The sequence below is a fragment of the Salvelinus alpinus genome, chromosome 2, assembly GCF_045679555.1.
Source record: "Salvelinus alpinus chromosome 2, SLU_Salpinus.1, whole genome shotgun sequence".
In the NCBI taxonomy this organism is placed as follows: domain Eukaryota; kingdom Metazoa; phylum Chordata; class Actinopteri; order Salmoniformes; family Salmonidae; genus Salvelinus; species Salvelinus alpinus.
This window is the reverse complement of record NC_092087.1, coordinates 1,416,816-1,438,271: the sequence shown is the minus strand read 5'-3', so window position 1 is coordinate 1,438,271 and position 21,456 is coordinate 1,416,816. Positions and strand designations below refer to the sequence as shown.

Genomic DNA, 21,456 nt, shown 5'->3' with positions numbered 1-21,456 from the left:
CTGTGCTGTCTGTGTTTGGTGGCCAGGGCGCGATGGAGTTCCTCAATGATGCAGCTGGGTGGTGGTGGGGGGTGCAGCATCCCCAGGTGAGGAGAGCCAGTAGGCGTGGTGATCCGTCCTCTCAGCAAGGAATCCGGAGAGGTTCTGGGCAGAGTGAAGTTCCGGGGGAAAGTGGCCGGAGACTTCTTCCTCTCTGGGTTAGACTTAGGGAAAGGGTGAGGACCTGGAGAGGGTGGAATAATAATATAATGTTACTGTTACTCTGTTGGTAAATATAATGGTAAAGGTCCTGGGTAGAATGGTACAGACATTATGGTTGGAGACCTCTTCATGGGATATGACCTGTTAAAACCTTTTCTCAATAGGGGGTGCAGTTTACACTTTGTAAAAATGTCGTTCCCAAATTAAACTGCCTCGTACTCAATTCTTGCTCGTACAATATGCATATTATTATTACTATTGGATAGAAAACACTCTCTAGTTTCTAAAACCGTTTGAATTATATCTGTGAGTTAAACAGAACTCGAGTTGGAGCAATTTTCCTGTGAGGAAGTGAGAAGTCTGAAATCATGCAGGCTGTTCTGAGGTCGGTTTATTAATTTGCCTGTCTTCTATTGGTTGAGATGCACTGCATACGCCTTCCACTGGATGTCAGCAAATAGTGAGAATTGGAATGGAGTTGCTAGGCAGATCTGAGGCCTTATAAATAGGCTCGGAACGTGAGGTCCCCTCTTTCCTTCGTTCGCCATGACGCAAAGCAGACCTCAGGATGGCGTTCTAGAATGCTCCCGTTATAGCCCTTAGATATAGCCGGCTCTGATTTTATTCGATATAGGTGTTAGAAACATCATAACGTAGTTATTTTAAACCGAGTTATTTCAGTTTATGTGAGTATATTGCGATTTTCGAAATTTCTTTGTGCTGCGCAATAGTGAGTTGGGCACGTCTTCGCCACATGGCTAATGTTTACAGCTAATTCCAAAGTTGAAGGCGACAATCTACAACCGAGCAACGATTCAATTGGACAAAGGACAACTTGCCCAAGATTCTGATGGAAGCTCATCAAAAAGTAAGAACTATTTATGATGTTAATTCGTTGTTCTGTTGAAAAATGTAAAACTCCTATTCCGCCATTAATTTCGGCACGGTCTCGATGTAACGCACGCTGTATGTCTAGTAACGTTAATTTTAAAAATCTAACACAGCGGTTGCATTAAGAACTAATGTATCTTTCATTTGCTGTCCAACCTGTATTTTTTAGTCAAGTTTATGATTAGTTGCTGATTAGATTAGGTGCCTCTCCCAAGATTTCTTCTGACATATTGTTGGCAGCTTGGCTACTTTTCTCATTGTATAACCACGATTTGTGCCGCTAAATATGCACATTTTCGAACAAACTCTATATGTATTGTGTAATATGATGTTATAGGACTGTCATCTGAAGAAGTTTGAAAAGGTTAGTGAAAAAATTAATATCTTTTGCTGGTTTATTCGTTATTGCTATTGTTGGCTTGAATCAATGCTGTTGTGTGGTTCGCTATTGTAGTAAGCTAATATAATGCTATATTGTGTTTTCGCTGTAAAACACTTAAAAAATCTGAAATATTGGCTGGATTCACAAGATCTTTGTCTTTCATTTGCTGTACGCTGTGTATTTTTCATAAATGTTTATGATGAGTATTTAGGTAATTCACGTTGGTCTCTGTAGTTATTCTAGTTGCTTTGGTGAGAGTTGTGATGGTGGCTGCAATGGTAAACTATGATTTATACCTGAAATATGCACATTTTTCGAACAAAACATATGCTATACAATAAATATGTTATCAGACTGTCATCTGATGAAGTTGTTTCTTGGTTAGTGGCTATATATATCTTTATTTGGTCAAAATTGTGATAGCTACCTATGCAGGAAAAAAATGGTGGGAAAAAAAAGTTGTGTCTTTTGCTATCGTGGTTAGCTAATAGATTTACATATTGTGTCTTCCCTGTAAAACATTTAAAAAATCAGAAATGATGGCTGGATTCACAAGATGTGTATCTTTCATCTGGTGTCTTGGACTTGTGATTTAATGATATTTAGATGCTAGTATTTACTTGTGACGCTATGCTAGGCTATGCTAGTCAGCTTTTTTACTGATGGGGGTGCTCCCGGATCCGGGATGGTGTGCAATTAGAAGTTAACAGACAGTGTTATTATGTTGGTAAATATAATGGTAAAGGTCCTGGGTAAAATGGTTGGAGACCTATTCATGGGATATGACCTGTAATCAGACAGTGTTATTATGTTGGTAAATATAATTGTCATGGTCCAGGGTAAAATGGTACAGACATTATGGTTGGAGACCTCTTCATGGATTAGGTTGAGGACCTGTTATCAGGTCCTCAACCTGATAACAGGTCCTCCAACCATAAGACAGATTATTTCACTTATAATTCACGGTATCACAATTACAGTGGGTCAGAAGTTTATATACACTAAGTTGACTGTGCCTTTAAACAGCTTGGAAAATTGCAGAACATTTTGTCATGGCTTTAGAAGCTTCTGAAGCTAATTGACATAATTTGAGTCAATTGGAGGTGTACCTGTGAATGTATTTCAAGGCCCACCTTCAAACTCAGTGCCTCTTTGCTTGACATCATGGGAAAATCTAAAGAAATCAGCCAAGACCTCAGAAAAACATTGTAGACCTCCACAAGTCTGGTTCATCCTTGGGAACAATTTCCAAACGCCTGAAGGTACCACGTTCATCTGTACAAACAATAGTACGCAAGTTTAAACACCATGGGACCACGCAGCCGTCATACCGCTCAGGAAGGAGACGCGTTCTGTCTCCAAGAGATGAACATACTTTGGTGTGAAAAGTGCAAATCAATCCCAGAACAACAGCAAATGACCTTGTGAAGATGCTGGAGGAAACAGGTACAAAAGTATCTATATCCACAGTAAAACTAGTCCTATACCGACATAACCTGAAAGGCCGCCCAGCAAGGAAGAAGCCACTGCTCCAAAACCGAAGCTGAAGAACACCATCCCAACCGTGAAGCACGGGGGTGGCAGCATCATGTTGTGGGGGTGCTTTGCTGCAGGAGGGACTGGTGCACTTCACAAAATAGATGGCATCATGAGGAAGGAAAATTATGTGCCCACATCAAAGTGTAATTATTAACCATGCGCAAAGGGATATTGAAAGTCAGCTGAAAGTCTACCAATAGTTGCCCTACTTTGCGAGCAAAACCTCCTTGGTCTTTGTGGTTGAATCTGTGTTTGAAATTCACTGTTCTACTGAAGGACCTTACAGATAATTGTACAGAGATGAGGTAGTCATTCAAAAATCACCATTATTGCACACAGAGTCCATGTAACGTATTATGTGACTTGTTTTTAGGCTTGTCATTACAAAGGGATTGAATACTTATTGAATCAAAACATTTCAGCTTTTCATTTTTCAAATGAATTTGTAAACATAATTCCACTTTGACATTATGGGGTATTGTGTGTACGCCAGTGACAATTTTTTAAATCATTAAATTCAGGCTGTAACACAACAAAATGTGGAAAAAGTCAAGGGGTGTGAATACTTTCTGAAGGCATTTGGAAAGTAGTCAGACCACTTCCCTTTATCCATCATGTTGTTGTGTTACAGCCTTATTCCAAAATTGATTAATTATGATATCATTTTTTCACTCATCAATCTACACACAATACTCCATAATGACAAAACAAAAACAAGTCGATTTTTTCCCCCTAATTTATACTAAAAATAAAACTGAAATATCTTATTAACATAATTATTCAGACCCTTTGCTATGAGACTCGAAATTGAGCTCAGGTGCATTCTCTTTCCATTGATCAACATTGAGATCCAAATTGAGTCTACCTGTGTAAATTCAATTGATTGGACATGATTTGGAAAGGCACACACCTGTCTATATAAGGTTCAACAGTTGACAGTGCACGTCAGAGCAAAAACCAAGCCATGAGGTCGAAGGAATTGTCAGTAGAGCTACGAGACAGGATTGCGCAAAAAAATGTCTGCAGCATTGAAGGTCCCCAAGAACACAGTGGCCTCCATCATTGTTAAATGGAAGAAGTTTGGAACCACCAAGACTCTTCCTAGAGCTGGCCGCCTGGCCAAACTGAGCAATCGGGGGAGAAGGGCCTTGGTCAGGAAGGTGACGAAGAACCCGATAGTCACTCTGACAGAGCTCCAGAGTTCCTCTGTGGAGATGGGAGAACCTTCCAGAAGGACAACCATCTCTGCAGCACTCCAGCAATCAGGTCTTTAAGGTAAAGTGGCCAGATGGAAGCAACTCCTCAGTAAAAGGCACATGACAGCTCATTTTCAGTTTGCCAAAAAGCACCTAAAGGACTCTCAGATCATGAAAAACAAGATTCTCTGGTCTCCTACATGTACAGATCACTTTGATTAACCTGTACACCCCGCACATTGACTCGGTACCCCGAGTATATATATATATATATATATGTATATAGCCTCTTACTGTTATTTTATTGTTACCTTTTCAATGTTTTATTTTTACTTTCATTTATTTAATAAATAATTACTTCGCTCTATTTTCTTAAAACTGCATTGTTGGTTAAGGGCTTGTACGTAAGCATTTCACAGTAAGGTCTACACCTGTTGCATTTGGCACAAATGACAAATAAAATATGTTTTTATGAAACTAAGATTGAACTCTTTGGCCTGAATGCCAAGCGTCACGTCTGGAGGAAACCTGGCACCATCCCTACGGTGAAGCACGGTGGTGGCAGCATCATGCTGTGGGGATGTTTTTCAGCGGCAGGGACTAGGAGACTAGTCAGGATCGAGGCAAAGATGAACGGAGCAAAGTACAGAGTGATCCTTGATAAAAACCTGCTCCAGAGTGCTCAGGACCTCAGACTGGGGTGAAGGTTCACCTTCCAACAGGACAAAAACCCTAAGCACTCAGCCAAGACAACGCAGGAGTGGCTTCGGACAAGTCTCTGAATGTCCTTGAGTGGCCCAGCCAGAGCCCAGACTTGAACCCGATTGAACATCTCTGGAGAGACCTGAAAATAGCTGTGCAGCAACGGTCCCCATCCAACCTGACAGAGCTTGATATACATATATACATATACATACTAGCCTGTTGGAGAGGTGTAAGATACTATGATGATCTGTGATAGTTCAACCTAACCTGTAACCCCCTGCCAGCTTGGACCGTATTAAGCTAGCAGTATGAGGCTTCTTAGTATTAGCTAGCAGGCTAACAGGCCAGTAACAGAGGCTAGCTAGAAGCTGATTTGAGACTTACCCTCTAGACTGCCCAGCCTGGTCAGTAGTTTGGGCCGGTTGGGGGGTGGCGGGGTGCCGGCCCGGCAGGGTGGGGGGTCCATTGGGCGGGGTGTCTCCTGTCCCCCTCCTGTCTCAGCCTGTCCCAGAGAGTTGTCCACACAGGACTCACAGAGGGACGCATCCTCCTCTCCTCCCTCCTCACTCTGGCTGGGGACGGCCACCATCACAATATCCTCTGTCAGGTCCACCACTGAAACAAACAATATATCCTCATCAACAACACAGTCCTCTGTCAAATTATTGTTATTAAAAGTTATTCTTGTAAAACTGAAATGAATCAGCCGGCTTACTGGGGTTCTGATCTCATATCTATATGCCTTTATAAGATGCCGTACATAATATGACTGCAGAGGTTCACGATCTCTGTCGCCACCCAGAGGTGGCTCTCAGAAAACAGACGATACTGCACTGCAGTCCTAAATCTAAATTTGGGGGTCATTTGTCCTACCTGTAGAGGGGTAAGAGGTCAGAGGTTAGAGGTCGGAGGTCAGAGGTCGTACCTGTAGAGGGGTTGTCTTCGTCGCTGACCAGGTCCTCTGAGGTGGTTGCCAGGGGAGCCAGAGGTTCCTCCTCCTCTGCATCTGATTGGCTGGGAGGGTTCTCCACCCCCCCACACGCCTCACAACACTCTAAACACACACACACACACAAACACACACACACAAACAAACACACACACACACACACACACAAACACACACACACACAGGAGTTATACAGAAGTTTATCAGCATGAAAGTATTAACTTTTATACTACAGTATTATAGTGGGTTGTGTGTGTGTGTGTGTGTGTGTGTACCTGGCTCAGTCCCCTCCAGGCCCCTCCTAACCAGTTGGTCTGGGGTCTCCAGGCCCCTCCTAACCAGTTGGTCTAGGGTCTGTGGTACCGCTGCCTTTCTCTCTACAGCTGCAACATACAGAACAATATCAGCAGGTTCCTCCTACACATACATTGAGTTAGATAAAAGTCAAGTGTCCATCTTGGTCTCTCACCTGAGGAGTTCTGCTGTTTCTTTTTCCTCCACTTCCAGGGTCTAAAGATCCGTCCCAGACTGGCCAGTTTACTGTTCATCCTGACGGGAGGGGTCCGCACCCCCGAGACCACACCCCCTGGAGCACCCTGCTGCTGCTCCATCACTGCGAGGAGAGAGGGAGGAGGTGAGGAGAGGAAGGGAAGAGAAGAGAGGGAGGAGTTAACACAGCATCACCTATAGGACTAACAGAAAACTGTTAGAGGGTAGTGCGTATGGCCCAGCACATCACTGGGGCCAAGCTTCCTGCCATCCAGGACCTCTATACCAGGCGGTGTCAGAGGATAGCCCAAAAAATTGCCAAAGACTCCAGTCACCTTACTGTGGTCATAGAATGTTTTCTCTGCTACCGCACGGCAAGCAGTACAGAGCGCCAAGTCTAGGTCCAAAAGGCTTCTAAACAGCTTCTACCCCCAAGCCATAAGACTCCTGAACAGGTAATCACACGGCTACCTATTTGCATTGTCCCCACTCCACCCCCCATTTTTACGCTGCTGTTTATTATCCATAGTCACTTTACCTCTATCTTCATGTACATATTACTTCAATTACCTCGACTAACCTCGACAAAAAAAAACGACCACAGACTGGTTTGATACAGATTGTAAAATTATAAGGAAAAAACTTTGAACACTATCAATCCAAAAGCGCAGAGACCCAAATAACGGTAAATTACACCTTCATTACTGTGAGACTTTAAAACTCAATAAACGTAACACTCAGAACCAAAAAAATCAACAGCAAGCAGCTGACACTGATTGAGGAGTCCATAAACACAAACAACTTCTGGCAAAACTGGAAAAACCTGAAAGAAAATTCAAACTAGAGGAATAAGCGATACAAAATGGGGACATATGGACAACACCATTCTAAAACATTTGACAACATCGTTCAAATTGATGCAAGCGCAGAACAATGTCAAATTAATGAGAAGTTCAATGTATTAGAAAAAGCTATAAAGGAAAATCAAAATCAATTGGAGTCCCCAATTACTGACCAGGAGTACAAGAAATATCAGGCACTCACATTTTTTAAAGCATGAGGACCTGATGGTATCCTAAATAATTTCAGGTTCTACCCCCAAACCATCAGACTGCTGAACAGCTTCTACCCCCAAGCCATTAGACTACTGAACAGCTTCTACCCCCAAGCCATCAGACTGCTGAACAGCTTCTACCCCCAAGCCATTAGACTACTGAACAGCTTCTACCCCCAAACCATCAGACTGCTGAACAGCTTCTACCCCCAAACCATCAGACTGCTGAACAGCTTCTACCCCCAAGCCATCAGACTGCTGAACAGCTTCTAACCCCAAGCCATCAGACTGCTGAACAGCTTCTACCCCCAATCCATCAGACTGCTGAACAGCTAATCAAATGGATACCCGGACTATCATATAAATGGATACCCAGACTATCGTATACATCCAAGATGGTGTAGATAGCCGGGTCTTTTTCGTATATATCTTAATCTCACTTTCTATCTACGAACTAAATATACTTTCCTGCAACCCGCCTCACCCAATGTGGTACGGATCTGCTATTATTATTCCTTATAACTGGAGCTTCCAGCTAGCCAGCTAACTAGCTACTAGTCTTTGTTAGCCACGGCTAGCGGTCTTCACCTTTTTCTCGGTCACCAGCCAGCCTTACCTCGGACAACACCTGCCAGTCTGCACAGCGCGATATCAACCCAGGGCATATCGGACTGCTTCTCTCTACCACATCACTGGATTCCTGCCGCTCTGGATCATTCCACCGGATCATCACAGCTAGCTAGCTGCAAACAAGTGGCTACTGTTAGCTAACGCCTCTGTCCAGAAGCAAGCACCAGCTAGCCTTGAGCTAGGCCCATATACCAGCTAATTCCTGGGCTACAATACCTCCTTTGCCAATTGGCCTGGACCCTTTATTGTCGACACGGAGCCCCGCCGATCCATCATGACTGGACTGCCGACGTGATCGCCCGATGTGGTCTCAACAGGCTATTCTGTTACGATGTCGCCGAAGAACCATCTAATAGCCCCGGCCCGCTAGCTTTCTGAATGCTGTGTCCCCTACTCGCTTAGCGCAGTAGTGACTACTGAATGGCTCCCTGACTCACCTATTGCTGCTCATTCGACCCTATGATCATTCGGCTACCCAGCTGATGCCCCCTGGACTGTTTCAATAACACGGTACCTCATTTTGTTTACTTGTCGGCCCCAGCCTCGAACTCAGGTCCTGTATGTACCTAACTGACCCACTCTGCCCATTCATCGCCATTTACCCGTTGTTGTCTTAGCTCTCCTGATCAACACCTGTGATTGCTTTATGCCTCTCTCTAATGTCAATATGCCTTGTCTACTGCTGTCTTGGCTAGTTCTTATTGTTTAATTTCACTGTAGAGCCCTCAGTCCCGCTCAACATGCCTTAGATAGCTCTTTTGTCCCATCCCACACACATATGGAGACCTCACCTGGCTTAACTGGTGCCTCCAGAGACACAACCTCTCTTATCGTCACTCAATGTCTAGGTTTACCTCCACTGTACTCACATCCCACCATACCCCTGTCTGTACATTATGCCCTGAATCTATTCTACCACGCCCAGAAATCTGCTCCTTTTACTCTCTGTCCCCAACGCACTAGACGACCAGTTCTTATAGCCTTCAGCCGTAACCTTATCCTACTCCTCCTCTGTTCCTCTGGTGATGTAGAGGTTAACCCAGGCCCTGCAGCCCCCAGGTCCACTCCTATTCCCCAGGCGCTATCATTTGTTGACTCCAGTAACCTTAAAAGCCTTGGTTTTATGCATGTTAACATCAGAAGCCTCCTCCCTAAGTTTGTTTTATTCACTGCTTTAGCACACTCCGCCAACCCTGATGTCCTAGCTGTGTCTGAATCCTGGCTTAGGAAGGCCACCAAAAATTCTGACATTTCCACCCCCAACTACAACATTTTCCGACAAGATAGAACTGCCAAAGGGGGTGGAGTTGCAATCTAATGCAGAAATAGCCTGCTGAGTTCTGCCAGGCTATCCAGGTCTGTGCCCAAACAATTTGAACTTCTACTTTTAAAAATCCACCTTTCCAGAAATAAGTCTCTCACTGTTGCTGCTTGTTATAGACCCCCTCAGCCCCCAGCTGTGCCCTGGACACCATATGTGAATGAATTGCCCCCCATTTATCTTCAGAGTTTGTACTGTTAGGTGACCTAAACTGGGATATGCTTAACACCACGGCCATCCTATATGTCTAAAACTAATTGAATGTGTCATTGAACCAACTGCACTTAATGGCAGAGAGGTGTGGGGTCCACTTGCAAAACAAGATTTCACCCAATGGGACAAACACCCCATTGGAACCCTGCATGCAGAGTTCTGTAAGATTCTCCTACATGTCCAGAGGAAAACTACAAACAATGCATGCAGTGTCTCACCCTGATCTGTTTCACCTGTCTTTGTGCTTGTCTCCACCCCCCTCCAGGTGTCACCCATCCTCCCCATTATCCCCAGTGTACTTATACCTGTGTTCTCAGTTAGTCTGTTGTCAGTTCGTTTTATTTTGTCAAGCCTACCAGCGCTTTCCCGTGCTGCTGTCTGTCTCTAGTTCCTGTTTTCCAGCTTTCTCGGTTTTGACCGTTCTGCCTGCCCTGACCCTGACCCTGACCCTGCCATTCTGTACCTTTCAGACTCTGCTCTGGACTACTGACCTCTGCCTGCCCCCGTTTCAGTTTGTTTTTTGTTACTTCGAAACTGTCTGCATCTGGGTCTTCTCCTGAGCCTTAACATGCAGGACAGAATTAGGCCAATAACCACTAATAATAAAAACTAAAAAAATTGCAATTACGTTTTGGAACATCTAAAATACATATCACTACCAAGCCCTGCAATACCAAGAGCTGAGCAAAGAAAAGAGTCCCCTTATCCAGCTGATCCTGGGGCTGAGTTCACAAGCCTGTTCTACTAACATACGCCTCAGGACCAGAACATCCAATCAATCCAAATAAACCACACAAAACAAAACTACATTACTTTTTAGGAAGCACATGTCACGGCCGTCGTAAGGAGGAGACCAAGGCGCAGCGTTGTAAGCGTACATTCTTTATTAAAAGAACGAACACTGAACAAAATAACAAAACGAACCGTGAAGCTAATATGTATAGTGCAGACAGGCAACTAAACATAGATCAAGAACCCACAAAACCAAAAGGGAAAATGGCAACCTAAATATGATCCCCAATCAGAGACAACGATAAACAGCTGCCTCTGATTGGGAACCAATTCAGGCCACCATAGACATTCATATACCTAGACTACCAAAACCCCTAGACATACAAAAAACCCTAGACAATCCAAAACCAGCATACCCACCCTAGTCACACCCTGGAACGGAATCTAAAACAAAAATCCAGAAAATCACATTGTATGATTTTTAAGTATTTTGTTTTAGATTCCGTCTCTCACAGTTGAAGTGTACCTATGATAAAAATTACAGACCTCTACATGCTTTGTAAGTAGGAAAACCTGCAAAAATCGGCAGTGTATCAAATACTTGTTGTCCCCACTGTATATAGTGTGTGGGACAGAGAGAGAGAAAAAGAGAGAGAGAGAGGGACAGAGAGAGAGAAAGAGAGAGAGAGAGGGACAGAGAGAGAGAAAAAGAGAGAGAGAGGGACAGAGAGAGGGAGAGAGAGAGAGAGAGAGAGAGAGAGAGAGAGAGAGAGAGAGAGAGAGAGAGAGAGAGAGAGAGAGAGAGAGAGAGACAGAGAGAGACAGAGAGAGGGACAGAGAGAGAGAAAAAGGGAGAGAGAGAGGGACAGAGAGAGAAAAAGATAGAGCGAGAGAGAAAAAGATAGAGAGGGACAGAGAGAGAGAGAGGGACAGAGAGAGAGAAAAAAAGAGAGAGAGGGACAGAGAGAGAGAGAGAGAGGGACAGAGAGAGAGAAAAAGAGAGAGAGACCTTGTAATTTGTAATAGGAACATGTTGAATCTCCTCAGCGACAGGCTCTATAATAACCAATCAATATTCTGGGAATCATATCCCTCTCTGTGGTCCAGACCTGTTAGAGAACAGTCAACATGGGATGTGTCCTAAACCCTAATACTTATGAATAAAACAATGAGCTACCAAAGCTTCTCGCAGGATTGGTTAACTCTTGAGGTCACTATGGTCTCGACCAATTTAGATAAATTCTACTTTAGTTTTAGTGCCACCCATTGTTGGAAAAACCTACAAAAATCCTTGTATCTTGATTCCCTGGTGCCACTAGGGCAGTTTAGGACTCTGGTGTTGAATGAATTCATTGAGAATTGCAGTTTTTCGACTGATTGTAGTGCAGTGGAGGAGGAAGAGGAAGAGGAGGAAGTGGAGGACCATAACCATAAAAATTGTAAAACAAATAGATAAAGCTACTGTACGTTGGCCTGAGAGAGAGGTGCTGATGGGAGGTTTATGACCCCCATAAATACCTTTCCCCTTTTTCCTCTCTCTACTCTACCGATGTGACTATTGAAAATCCCTTTGTTAACTTCTTTATGATAGGAGGCAGCATTTTCACTTTTGGATGAATTGCGTGCCCATAGTGAACTGCCTCCTACTCTGTCCCAGATGCTAATATATGCATATTATTATTACTATTGGATAGAAAACACTCTGAAGTTTCTAAAACTGTTTGAATGATGTCTGTGAGTATAACAGAACTCATATGCCAGGCAAAAACCTGAGAAAAAATCCAAACAGGAAGTGAGAATTCTGAGACTGGTCAATGTTCAACTCATCGCCGATTCAATTCCCTGTAAGATATGGATCTGTTTGCACTTCCTAAACCTTCCACTAGATGTCAACAGTCTGTAGAACGTGGAGTGAAGCCTCTACTGTGATGTGGGGCCGGATGGGAGGTGTTTCAGTCATTGGTCTGGCAGAATGCCAGGTCCTGGTCATGCGCTTTCCTCGTGATATCGCAATGCGTTCCATTACTTATACAGACATGAAGGAATGCTCCGGTTGGAACGTTATTGGATATATATGATAACAACATCCTGAAGATTGATTCTCTACTTAGTTTGACCAGTTTATTCAACCTGTTATATAACTTTTTGAAGTTTTCGTCCGAGTTTGCCTGCATCTGCGCGAGCGGTTGGACATGTGCACTAAACATGCTAGCAAAAGTAGCTACTTAGACATAAGTAATGGACATTATCGAACAAAACAACGATTTATTGTGGAACTAGGATTCCTGGGAGTGCATTCTGATGAAGATGATCAAAGGTAAGAGAATAATTATGATGTAATTTCGTATTTCTGTTGACTCCAACATGGCGGAGAAATGTTGTTTTTATCTGAGCGCCGTCTCAGATTATTGCATGGTGTGCTTTTTACATAAAGTTTTTTGAAATCTGACACAGCGGTTGCATTTAGAACAAGTGTATCTTTAATTATATGTAAAACATGTATCTTTCATCAAAGTTTATGATGAGTATTTCTGTTATTTGACGTGGCTCTGCAATTTCTCCGGATATTTTGGAGGCATTTTTGAACATGGCGCCAATGTAAACCGAGATTTGTGGATATAAATATGCACATTATCGAACAAAACATAAATGTATTGTGTAATATGATGTCCTATGAGTGTCATCTGATGAAGATCATCAAAGGTTAGTGATTCATTTTATCTCTATTTCTGCTTTTTGTGACTACTATCTTTTGCTGGGAAAATGGCTGTGTTTTTCTGTGGCTATGTACTGAGCTAACATAATTGTTTGGTGTGCTTTCCCCGTAAATCCTTTTTGAAATCAGACATGTTGGCTGGATTCACAACATGTGTAGCTTTAACGTAAAGACTAAAACTCAAAATTCTGTAAGAGCCTACCCCAAGGAGGATATGTGTTCACTTTCAGCTTCCTGTGTCAACCAGAAGTGCCTTAACTTGGGGTCATAGGGGCTGTTTCGAAGGGTTAAAAAGGTCAGATCTTTTTAAAACTTCATATGTGTGGCAACCCTCATGAACTGTAAATCAGTCATTTCTCCCAACAGATGTCAAAGAAAAAACTCTCTCACACACACACACACAGCAAGGATGGAGTGACACAGTGTGGGGCTTAAAGACACACAGAGCCTGCAATGGCATTACCATTACCACTAGGCTGTGCCGAGTTCAAGGAGATGCCCCGCTTGACCGTAGCTCGCTCGGTCTGAGCGCAGCGACCGTGGAAAAAAGTAGGCCCATAATGAAGCCTGGCCCTACATTTCAGGTGCTTTTGGGTGACAGTGGGGGAACCATTAGGGTTAGAAGCACAATTCGACCTCAGGAACGTTCCTGAGGTCCTCCCGATCTGTGCAAGCCTAACCTTGACCGTGTGGCATTAACCCATAACAGTTAAAAGAAGGTGTTTACATCAAACCGTTTTCAATGACTTCTCTCCCCATAGTAATACATTGCATGCTCCCCTAAATTCAACCTGAAGCCTATGTGGGATATGAATGCCTTATGAACCTGTCTTCGATGACAATTCATCAGGCCACTATGAGGTCTACCTGTGTTGATTCTAAGCTTCCTGGAGCAACCGGAAGTGGTTAAATTCACCCTAAAGGTGTTTTGATATACATAGCCTGCAATTGTGAAAATCACTGCATTCAACCCTGTGTAGATCAGTCAATTTTAAACATAAAGACTTTAAACTCAGGATTCTGTAAAAGCGTACCCCAATGAGGATATGTGTTTACTTTCAGCTTCCTGTGCCAACCGGAAGTCTCTTAAATTGGGGTCATAGGGGCTGTTTTGAAGGGTTAAAAGAGTCAGATCTTTCCAAAACTTCATATGTGTGATTAGGCAACCATCATGAACTGTAAATCAGTAATTTCTCCAATCAGATTTGCAAGAAAAACTCACACACACACACAGCAAGGATGGAGTGATGCAGTGTGGGGCATACAGCCACACAGAGCCTGCAATAGTTACCTTCGTTCAAACTATCAAAGAACCGTCAGACCTAGAGCTCTGAAACGTTGGAAATCTGTTCTAGAGCTCAATTCGATAGTGCACGGTGAGTTATGTGGCTCTAGAAGGTTCTCAGACCGAGAAACAGCCTCGTACATTTGCAATAACTTCATTTCATTTTGACAATTACGAAAATGACGACATTTAGAAACGTCCCAGAGTCGCAAGACTAGGTGCATTGAAACCGCCTTGGCCCATAGAGATGGACACCAACGTTTCTGTCCGATAGCTCATTCAAGGACCCCGTAGCAACGCCCAGAAAAAGTGGATTTCCAGCACCAATTAAGGTCGTTGCTCGGGCACCGAATGACCTACTGAGCCGAAACTCAGGATTCGGGGTCGCCTCACATAGGCCTACACATAATGTCAGAACTGGACCTGCAGCTAGAACGTAACTACGTGTTTTACGTTTATATTATGGTTTAAACTGAAGGCGCTGTGAATTATGGGCCTGCTCTGAAATATGTGATAGTTGGCTTCTAAATGAGTTGGAAAAAGTGGGTTTGGTGTCAGATGGCATCAGTTTGGTGTCAGCATGATATCTAATTGACTGATGGATACTGACTTGCTGGCTGACTTTTGTACATTTGCAATATGTTTAAACAGTGATAGACCATCACCAAATTGACATTCTGAAATCAAAACCAACAAGTGATGGAGAGGAACCAGAATCACTGCCCTGCCATCCCGAGTTTATCGGGCCAGTCAATTTCGCATTCCTGCAGAACTTTTGAGCATGTCAAATTCGTGATGGTAAATGCCTGAATTTGTCCAATAGAAACTCTTGTTTGCAACTGTTGGACTAATGATTACACCCTATATTAGCTAGATGCAGGCAAGAGTGTGTCAGGCGGTATTGAATGTCTGTCCCTGTCACCTCAAATGTGTCTCTTGACCTGTGTGCACCTACGTTGTAAACATTCATAGGCTAGGTTGTAGCAACCTCATGATGCGTATAGGGAACATTCGAGTATCATGTAGTAACCTAAACCTATCGCTGTTACATTGAACTGGGTGAATATGAATGATAGTAACCTAAACCTATCGCTGTTACATTGAGCTGGATGAATGGAATATGAATGACAGTAACCTAAACCTATCACTGTTACATTGAGCTGGGTGAATATGAATGACAGTCATCCAACATGCGGTAACAGAAATAAGGCCGTGCTCCCTCATCTGAATCGGCACCGACCGCCACCGGAGTCAGAGGTTAACTTGTTGAGGTTGTGCCTGGTGGTTAAATGTATTCTTCTTGTTTAGTTTTGATGTAAATTGTTCTTCCTGTTGTATCAAAATGTTTGTACTCAGGACACCACTGGGAATGAGGCCCTGGTCTCAAATTGGGCTACCCTGAATAAATAAAAGTGAATAAATGTATCTTTATGAGCCCTCGTGAAGAAATAGTACACTACAAAGAGAACAGGGTGTCATTTGGAATGCGCCCTGACTCTGATCACAGCCTGGTGTCTGAGTGATGGAAGGGAGAGACTGACAGGCTGGATGGGTCCCTGGGGAACCAACAACCGTAACTACAGATCCATAACAAAACACAAGCATCTGCTACTCTAAACATGGAATGGATTTCATTCAATATGTACTACAATGCTTTATTAGAACGGACCAATAAACCACTGAAAGGAGAGGGGAGGAGGCAGCACCTACATCAGCAGTGATCTAAGTCTTATCTACAGTACAGCAGGTGAACAGGGATTTGTAACATAGTGCTTTAGCATTGATTCCCCTGCCTGCTGCAACCACAGGCTAACTGCATTATACAGGCTATATTGATAGGTTGGGGTGTCTACTGTACTATAGTGTAATATAGTAATGTCATGACTTTGCCCTCTTTGGGGACAGCGAGCACCATCCCCCTCTCTCTGCACCATCCCCCTCTCTCTCTCTCTCCTACACCCAGTGTACTATAGTGTAGTGTACTATACTGTACTATAGTGTAGTGTACTATAGTGTAGTGTGGTGTAATATAGTGTACTATACTGTACTATAGTGTAGTGTAATATACTGTACTATAGTGTAGTGTAATATACTGTACTATAATGTACTGTAGTGTAGTGTAATATAGTGTACTATACGGTACTATAGTGTAGTGTAATATAGTGTACTATACTGTAATATAATTTTGTGTAATATAGTGTACTATACTGTACTATAGCATAGTGTAATACAGTGTACTATACTGTACCATAGCAGCGTGTAATATAGTGTACTATACTGTACTATAGCATTGTGTAATATAGTGTTCTATACTGTACTATAATGTAGTGTAATATAGTGTAATATAGTGTACTATACTGTACTATAGTGTAGTGTAATATAGTGTACTATACTGTAATATAATTTTGTGTAATATAGTGTACTATACTGTACTATAGCATAGTGTAATACAGTGTACTATACTGTACCATAGCAGCGTGTAATATAGTGTACTACACTGTACTATAGCACTGTGTAATATAGTGTACTATACTGTACTATAGTGTAGTATAATATAGTGTACTATACTGTATTATAGTGTAATATACTGTACTATAGCATAGTGTAATATAGTGTACTATAGTGTAGTGTAATATAGTGTACTATACTGTACTGTGGCACCGTGTAATATAGTGTACTATACTGTACTATAGTGTAGTGTAACATAGTGTACTATGCTGTACTTTTACTGTACTGTGTAGTTTACTGTACTATAGCATAGTGCAATATAGTGTACTATACTGTACTAGTGTAATATTGTGTACTATAGTGTATTATACTGTACTATGCTGTACTATAGGGTAGTATAATATAGTGTACTATACTGTACTGTGGTATACTATACTACACTGTACTATACTGCACAGTACTCTACTGTAGTGTACTATACTGTACTATAGTTTACTATGCTGTACTATACTGTAGTGTACTATACTGTACTATAGTGTACTGTACTGTAGTGGAGTGACATGTCTGTACTGTAGTGTCCTATACTGTAGTGTACTATACTTTAGTGTACGTTACTTTAGTGTACTATTGTGCAGTGTACTGTAGTGTACGTTACTTTAGTGTACTATTGTGCAGTGTACTGTAGTGTACGTTACTTTAGTGTACTATACTGTACTGTACTATTCTGTACTGTAGTGTACTATACATTAGTGTACTATAGTGCAGTGTACTATGTTGTACTGTAGTATAGTGCCGTGTACTGTACTATACTGTAGTGTACTACACTTTACCATAGTGTAGTGTGCTGTAGTGGAGTGGAATGTCTGTACTATAGTGTACTATACTGTACTGTGGTGTACTATACTGTAGTGTACTATACTGTAGTGTACTGTAGTGTACTATACAGTAGTGTAATATACTGTACTATAGTGTACTATACTGTACTGTAGTGTACTATACTGTACTATACTGTAGTGTACTATACTGCTGTGTGATATACTGTAGTGTACTATACTGTAGTGTAATATACTGTACTATAGTGCAATATACTGTAGTGGAGTGGAATGTCTGTACTATGGTGTACAATACTGGACTGTGCTGCACTATACTGTACTGCAGTGTACTATACTGTAGTGTACTATACTGGAGTGTACTGTATTATAATGTACTGTACTGTAGTGTACTATACTGTACTATAAAACCTTGGCGTGACCCTGGCCAACACCCTGTCATTCTCTGAAAACATCAAATCAGTGACTCACTCCTTCAGGTTCATGCTCTACAACATCCGTAGAGTACGACCTTTCCTCACACAGGAAGAGGAACATCCGTAGAGTACGACCCTTCCTCACACAGGAAGCGGAACATCCGTAGAGTACGACCTTTCCTCACACAGGAAGAGGAACATCCGTAGAGTACGACCCTTCCTCACACAGGAAGCGGAACATCCGTAGAGTACGACCTTTCCTCACACAGGAAGAGGAACATCCGTAGAGTACGACCCTTCCTCACACAGGAAGCGGAACATCCGTAGAGTACGACCTTTCCTCACACAGGAAGAGGAACATCCGTAGAGTACGACCCTTCCTCACACAGGAAGAGGAACATCCGTAGAGTACGACCCTTCCTCACACAGGAAGCGGAACATCCGTAGAGTACGACCTTTCCTCACACAGGAAGAGGAACATCCGTAGAGTACGACCCTTCCTCACACAGGAAGCGGAACATCCGTAGAGTACGACCTTTCCTCACACAGGAAGAGGAACATCCGTAGAGTACGACCCTTCCTCACACAGGAAGCGGAACATCCGTAGAGTACGACCTTTCCTCACACAGGAAGAGGAACATCCGTAGAGTACGACCCTTCCTCACACAGGAAGCGGAACATCCGTAGAGTACGACCTTTCCTCACACAGGAAGAGGAACATCCGTAGAGTACGACCCTTCCTCACACAGGAAGAGGAACATCCGTAGAGTAGGACCTTTCCTCACACAGGAAGAGGAACATCCGTAGAGTACGACCCTTCCTCACACAGGAAGAGGAACATCCGTAGAGTAGGATCTTTCCTCACACAGGAAGAGGAACATCCGTAGAGTACGACCCTTCCTCACACAGGAAGAGGAACATCCGTAGAGTACGACCTTTCCTCACACAGGAAGCGGAGCAGGTCCTAATCCAGGCACTTGTCATCTCCCGTCTGGACTACTGCAACTCTCTGTTGGCTGGGCTATAAACACTACATCCCCAACCTGAGCACTCCATTCCGCTACTGATCTCTTGGCCCTCCCACCCCTCCCACTCAGCCCAGTCAAAGCATTTCCCTGTCCTGGCACCCCGATGGTGGAACCAGCGTCCCCCTAAAGTCAGGACAGTAGAGTCCCTGCCCAGCGTCCCCCTGAAGTCAGGACAGTAGAGTCCCTGCCCAGCGTCCCCCTAAAGTCAGGACAGTAGAGTCCCTGCCCAGCGTCCCCCTGAAGTCAGGACAGTAGAGTCCCTGCCCAGCGTCCCCCTGAAGTCAGGACAGTAGAGTCCCTGCCCAGCGTCCCCCTAAAGTCAGGACAGTAGAGTCCCTGCCCAGCGTCCCCCTGAAGTCAGGACAGTAGAGTCCCTGCACCTCTCCAGAAAACATCTGAAACTCTACCTCTCTGAAGAGTATCTTAAATAACTTTCACGGTTCCCCGACGTACAAGTACTACGTTGTGTCCTGGTCTCAGTGTCTCAGTGTCTCAGTGTCCTGGTCTCAGTGTCTCAGTGTCCTGGTCTCAGTGTTTCAGTGTCCTGGTCTCAGTGTCTCAGTGTCCTGGTCTCAGTGTCTCAGTGTCCTGGTCTCAGTGTCTCAGTGTCCTGGTCTCAGTGTCTCAGTGTCTCAGTGTCCTGGTCTCAGTGTCTCAGTGTCTCAGTGTCTCCGTGTCTCAGTGTCTCAGTGTCCATGTCCCAGTGTCTCCGTGTCTCCGTGTCTCAGTGTCTCAGTGTCTCAGTGTCTCCGTATCCCAGGCTGATAGTTCAGTCGGCTCCCCGACGTACAAGTACTACGTTGTGTCCTGGTCTCAGTGTCTCAGTGTCTCAGTGTCCTGGTCTCAGTGTCTCAGTGTCTCAGTGTCTCAGTGTCCTGGTCTCAGTGTCTCAGTGTCTCAGTGTCCTGGTCTCCGTGCCTCAGTGTCTCAGTGTCCTGGCCTCAGTGTCTCAGTGTCCTGGTCTCAGTGTCTCAGTGTCTCCGTGTCTCAGTGTCCTGGTCTCCGTGTCTCAGTGTCTCAGTGTCTCAGTGTCCTGGTCTCCGTGTCTCTGTGTCTCAGTGTCCTGGCCTCAGTGTCTCAGTGTCCTGGTCTCAGTGTCTCAGTGTCTCCGTGTCTCAGTGTCCTGGTCTCCGTGTCTCAGTGTCTCAGTGTCTCAGTGTCCTGGTCTCCGTGTCTCTGTGTCTCAGTGTCTCAGTGTCTCAGTGTCTCCGTGTCTCAGTGTCTCAGTATCCTGGTCTCCGTGTCTCCATGTCTCAGTGTCTCAGTATCCTGGTCTCCGTGTCTCCATGTCTCAGTGTCTCAGTGTCCTGGTCTCCGTGTCTCTGTGTCTCAGTGTCTCAGTGTCTCAGCGTCTCAGCGTCTCCGTGTCTCAGTGTCTCAGTGTCTCAGTGTCCTGGTCTCCGTGTCTCAGTGTCTCAGTATCCTGGTCTCCGTGTCTCAGTGTCCTGGTCTCCGTGTCTCAGTGTCTCCGTGTCTCCGTGTCTCCGTGTCTCAGTATCCTGGTCTCCGTGTCTCAGTGTCCTGGTCTCCGTGTCTCAGTGTCTCCGTGTCTCCGTGTCTCCGTGTCTCAGTGTCTCCGTGTCTCAGTGTCTCCGTGTCTCCGTGTCTCAGTGTCTCGGTATCCTGGTCTCCGTGTCTCAGTGTCTCAGTATCCTGGTCTCCGTGTCTCAGTGTCTCAGTGTCCTGGTCTCCGTGTCTCCGTGTCTCAGTGTCTCAGTGTCTCAGTGTCTCCGTGTCTCAGTGTCTCAGTGTCTCCGTGTCTCCGTGTCTCCGTGTCTCCGTGTCTCCGTGTCTCAGTGTCTCCGTGTCTCCGTGTCTCCGTGTCTCCGTGTCTCCGTGTCTCAGTGTCTCAGTGTCTCAGTGTCTCAGTGTCTCCGTGTCTCCGTGTCTCCGTGTCTCAGTGTCACCGTGTCACCGTGTCTCAGTGTCTCAGTGTCTCAGTGTCTCAGTGTCTCCGTGTCTCCGTGTCTCAGTGTCTCCGTATCCCAGGCTGATAGTTCAGTCGGCTCCCCGACATACAAGTACTATGTTGTGTCCTGGTCTCAGTGTCTCCGTGTCTCAGTGTCTCAGTGTCCTGGTCTCACTGTCTCAGTGTCTCAGTGTCTCAGTGTCTCAGTGTCTCAGTGTCTCCGTGTCTCCGTGTCTCCGTGTCTCCGTGTCTCAGTGTCTCAGTGTCTCCGTGTCTCCGTGTCTCAGTGTCTCCGTATCCCAGGCTGATAGTTCAGTCGGCTCCCCAACATACAAGTACTATGTTGTGTCCTGGTCTCCGTGTCTCAGTGTCTCCGTGTCTCCGTGTCTCAGTGTCTCCGTGTCTCCGTGTCTCCGTGTCTCAGTGTCCTGGTCTCAGTGTCCTGGTCTCAGTGTCTCCGTGTCTCCGTGTCTCCGTGTCTCCGTGTCTCCGTGTCTCAGTGTCTCAGTGTCTCAGTGTCTC

The 21,456-nt window shown here is 44.4% G+C and overlaps 1 protein-coding gene across 1 annotated transcript in view; it reads right to left on the bottom strand.

Moving 5' to 3' along the window:
• LOC139552707 (phosphatase and actin regulator 3-like) overlaps nt 1-21,456 on the bottom strand; it is a 150,365-nt gene that overhangs the window by 105,601 nt on the left and 23,308 nt on the right. The window contains exons 2-6 of the mRNA XM_071364716.1: nt 6,333-6,476; nt 6,139-6,246; nt 5,840-5,968; nt 5,299-5,529; nt 1-223 (exon numbers count right to left, since the gene is read on the bottom strand). Coding sequence (XP_071220817.1) covers nt 1-223; nt 5,299-5,529; nt 5,840-5,968; nt 6,139-6,246; nt 6,333-6,476 — 835 coding nt within the window. The remainder of the gene's footprint in view (nt 224-5,298; nt 5,530-5,839; nt 5,969-6,138; nt 6,247-6,332; nt 6,477-21,456) is intronic.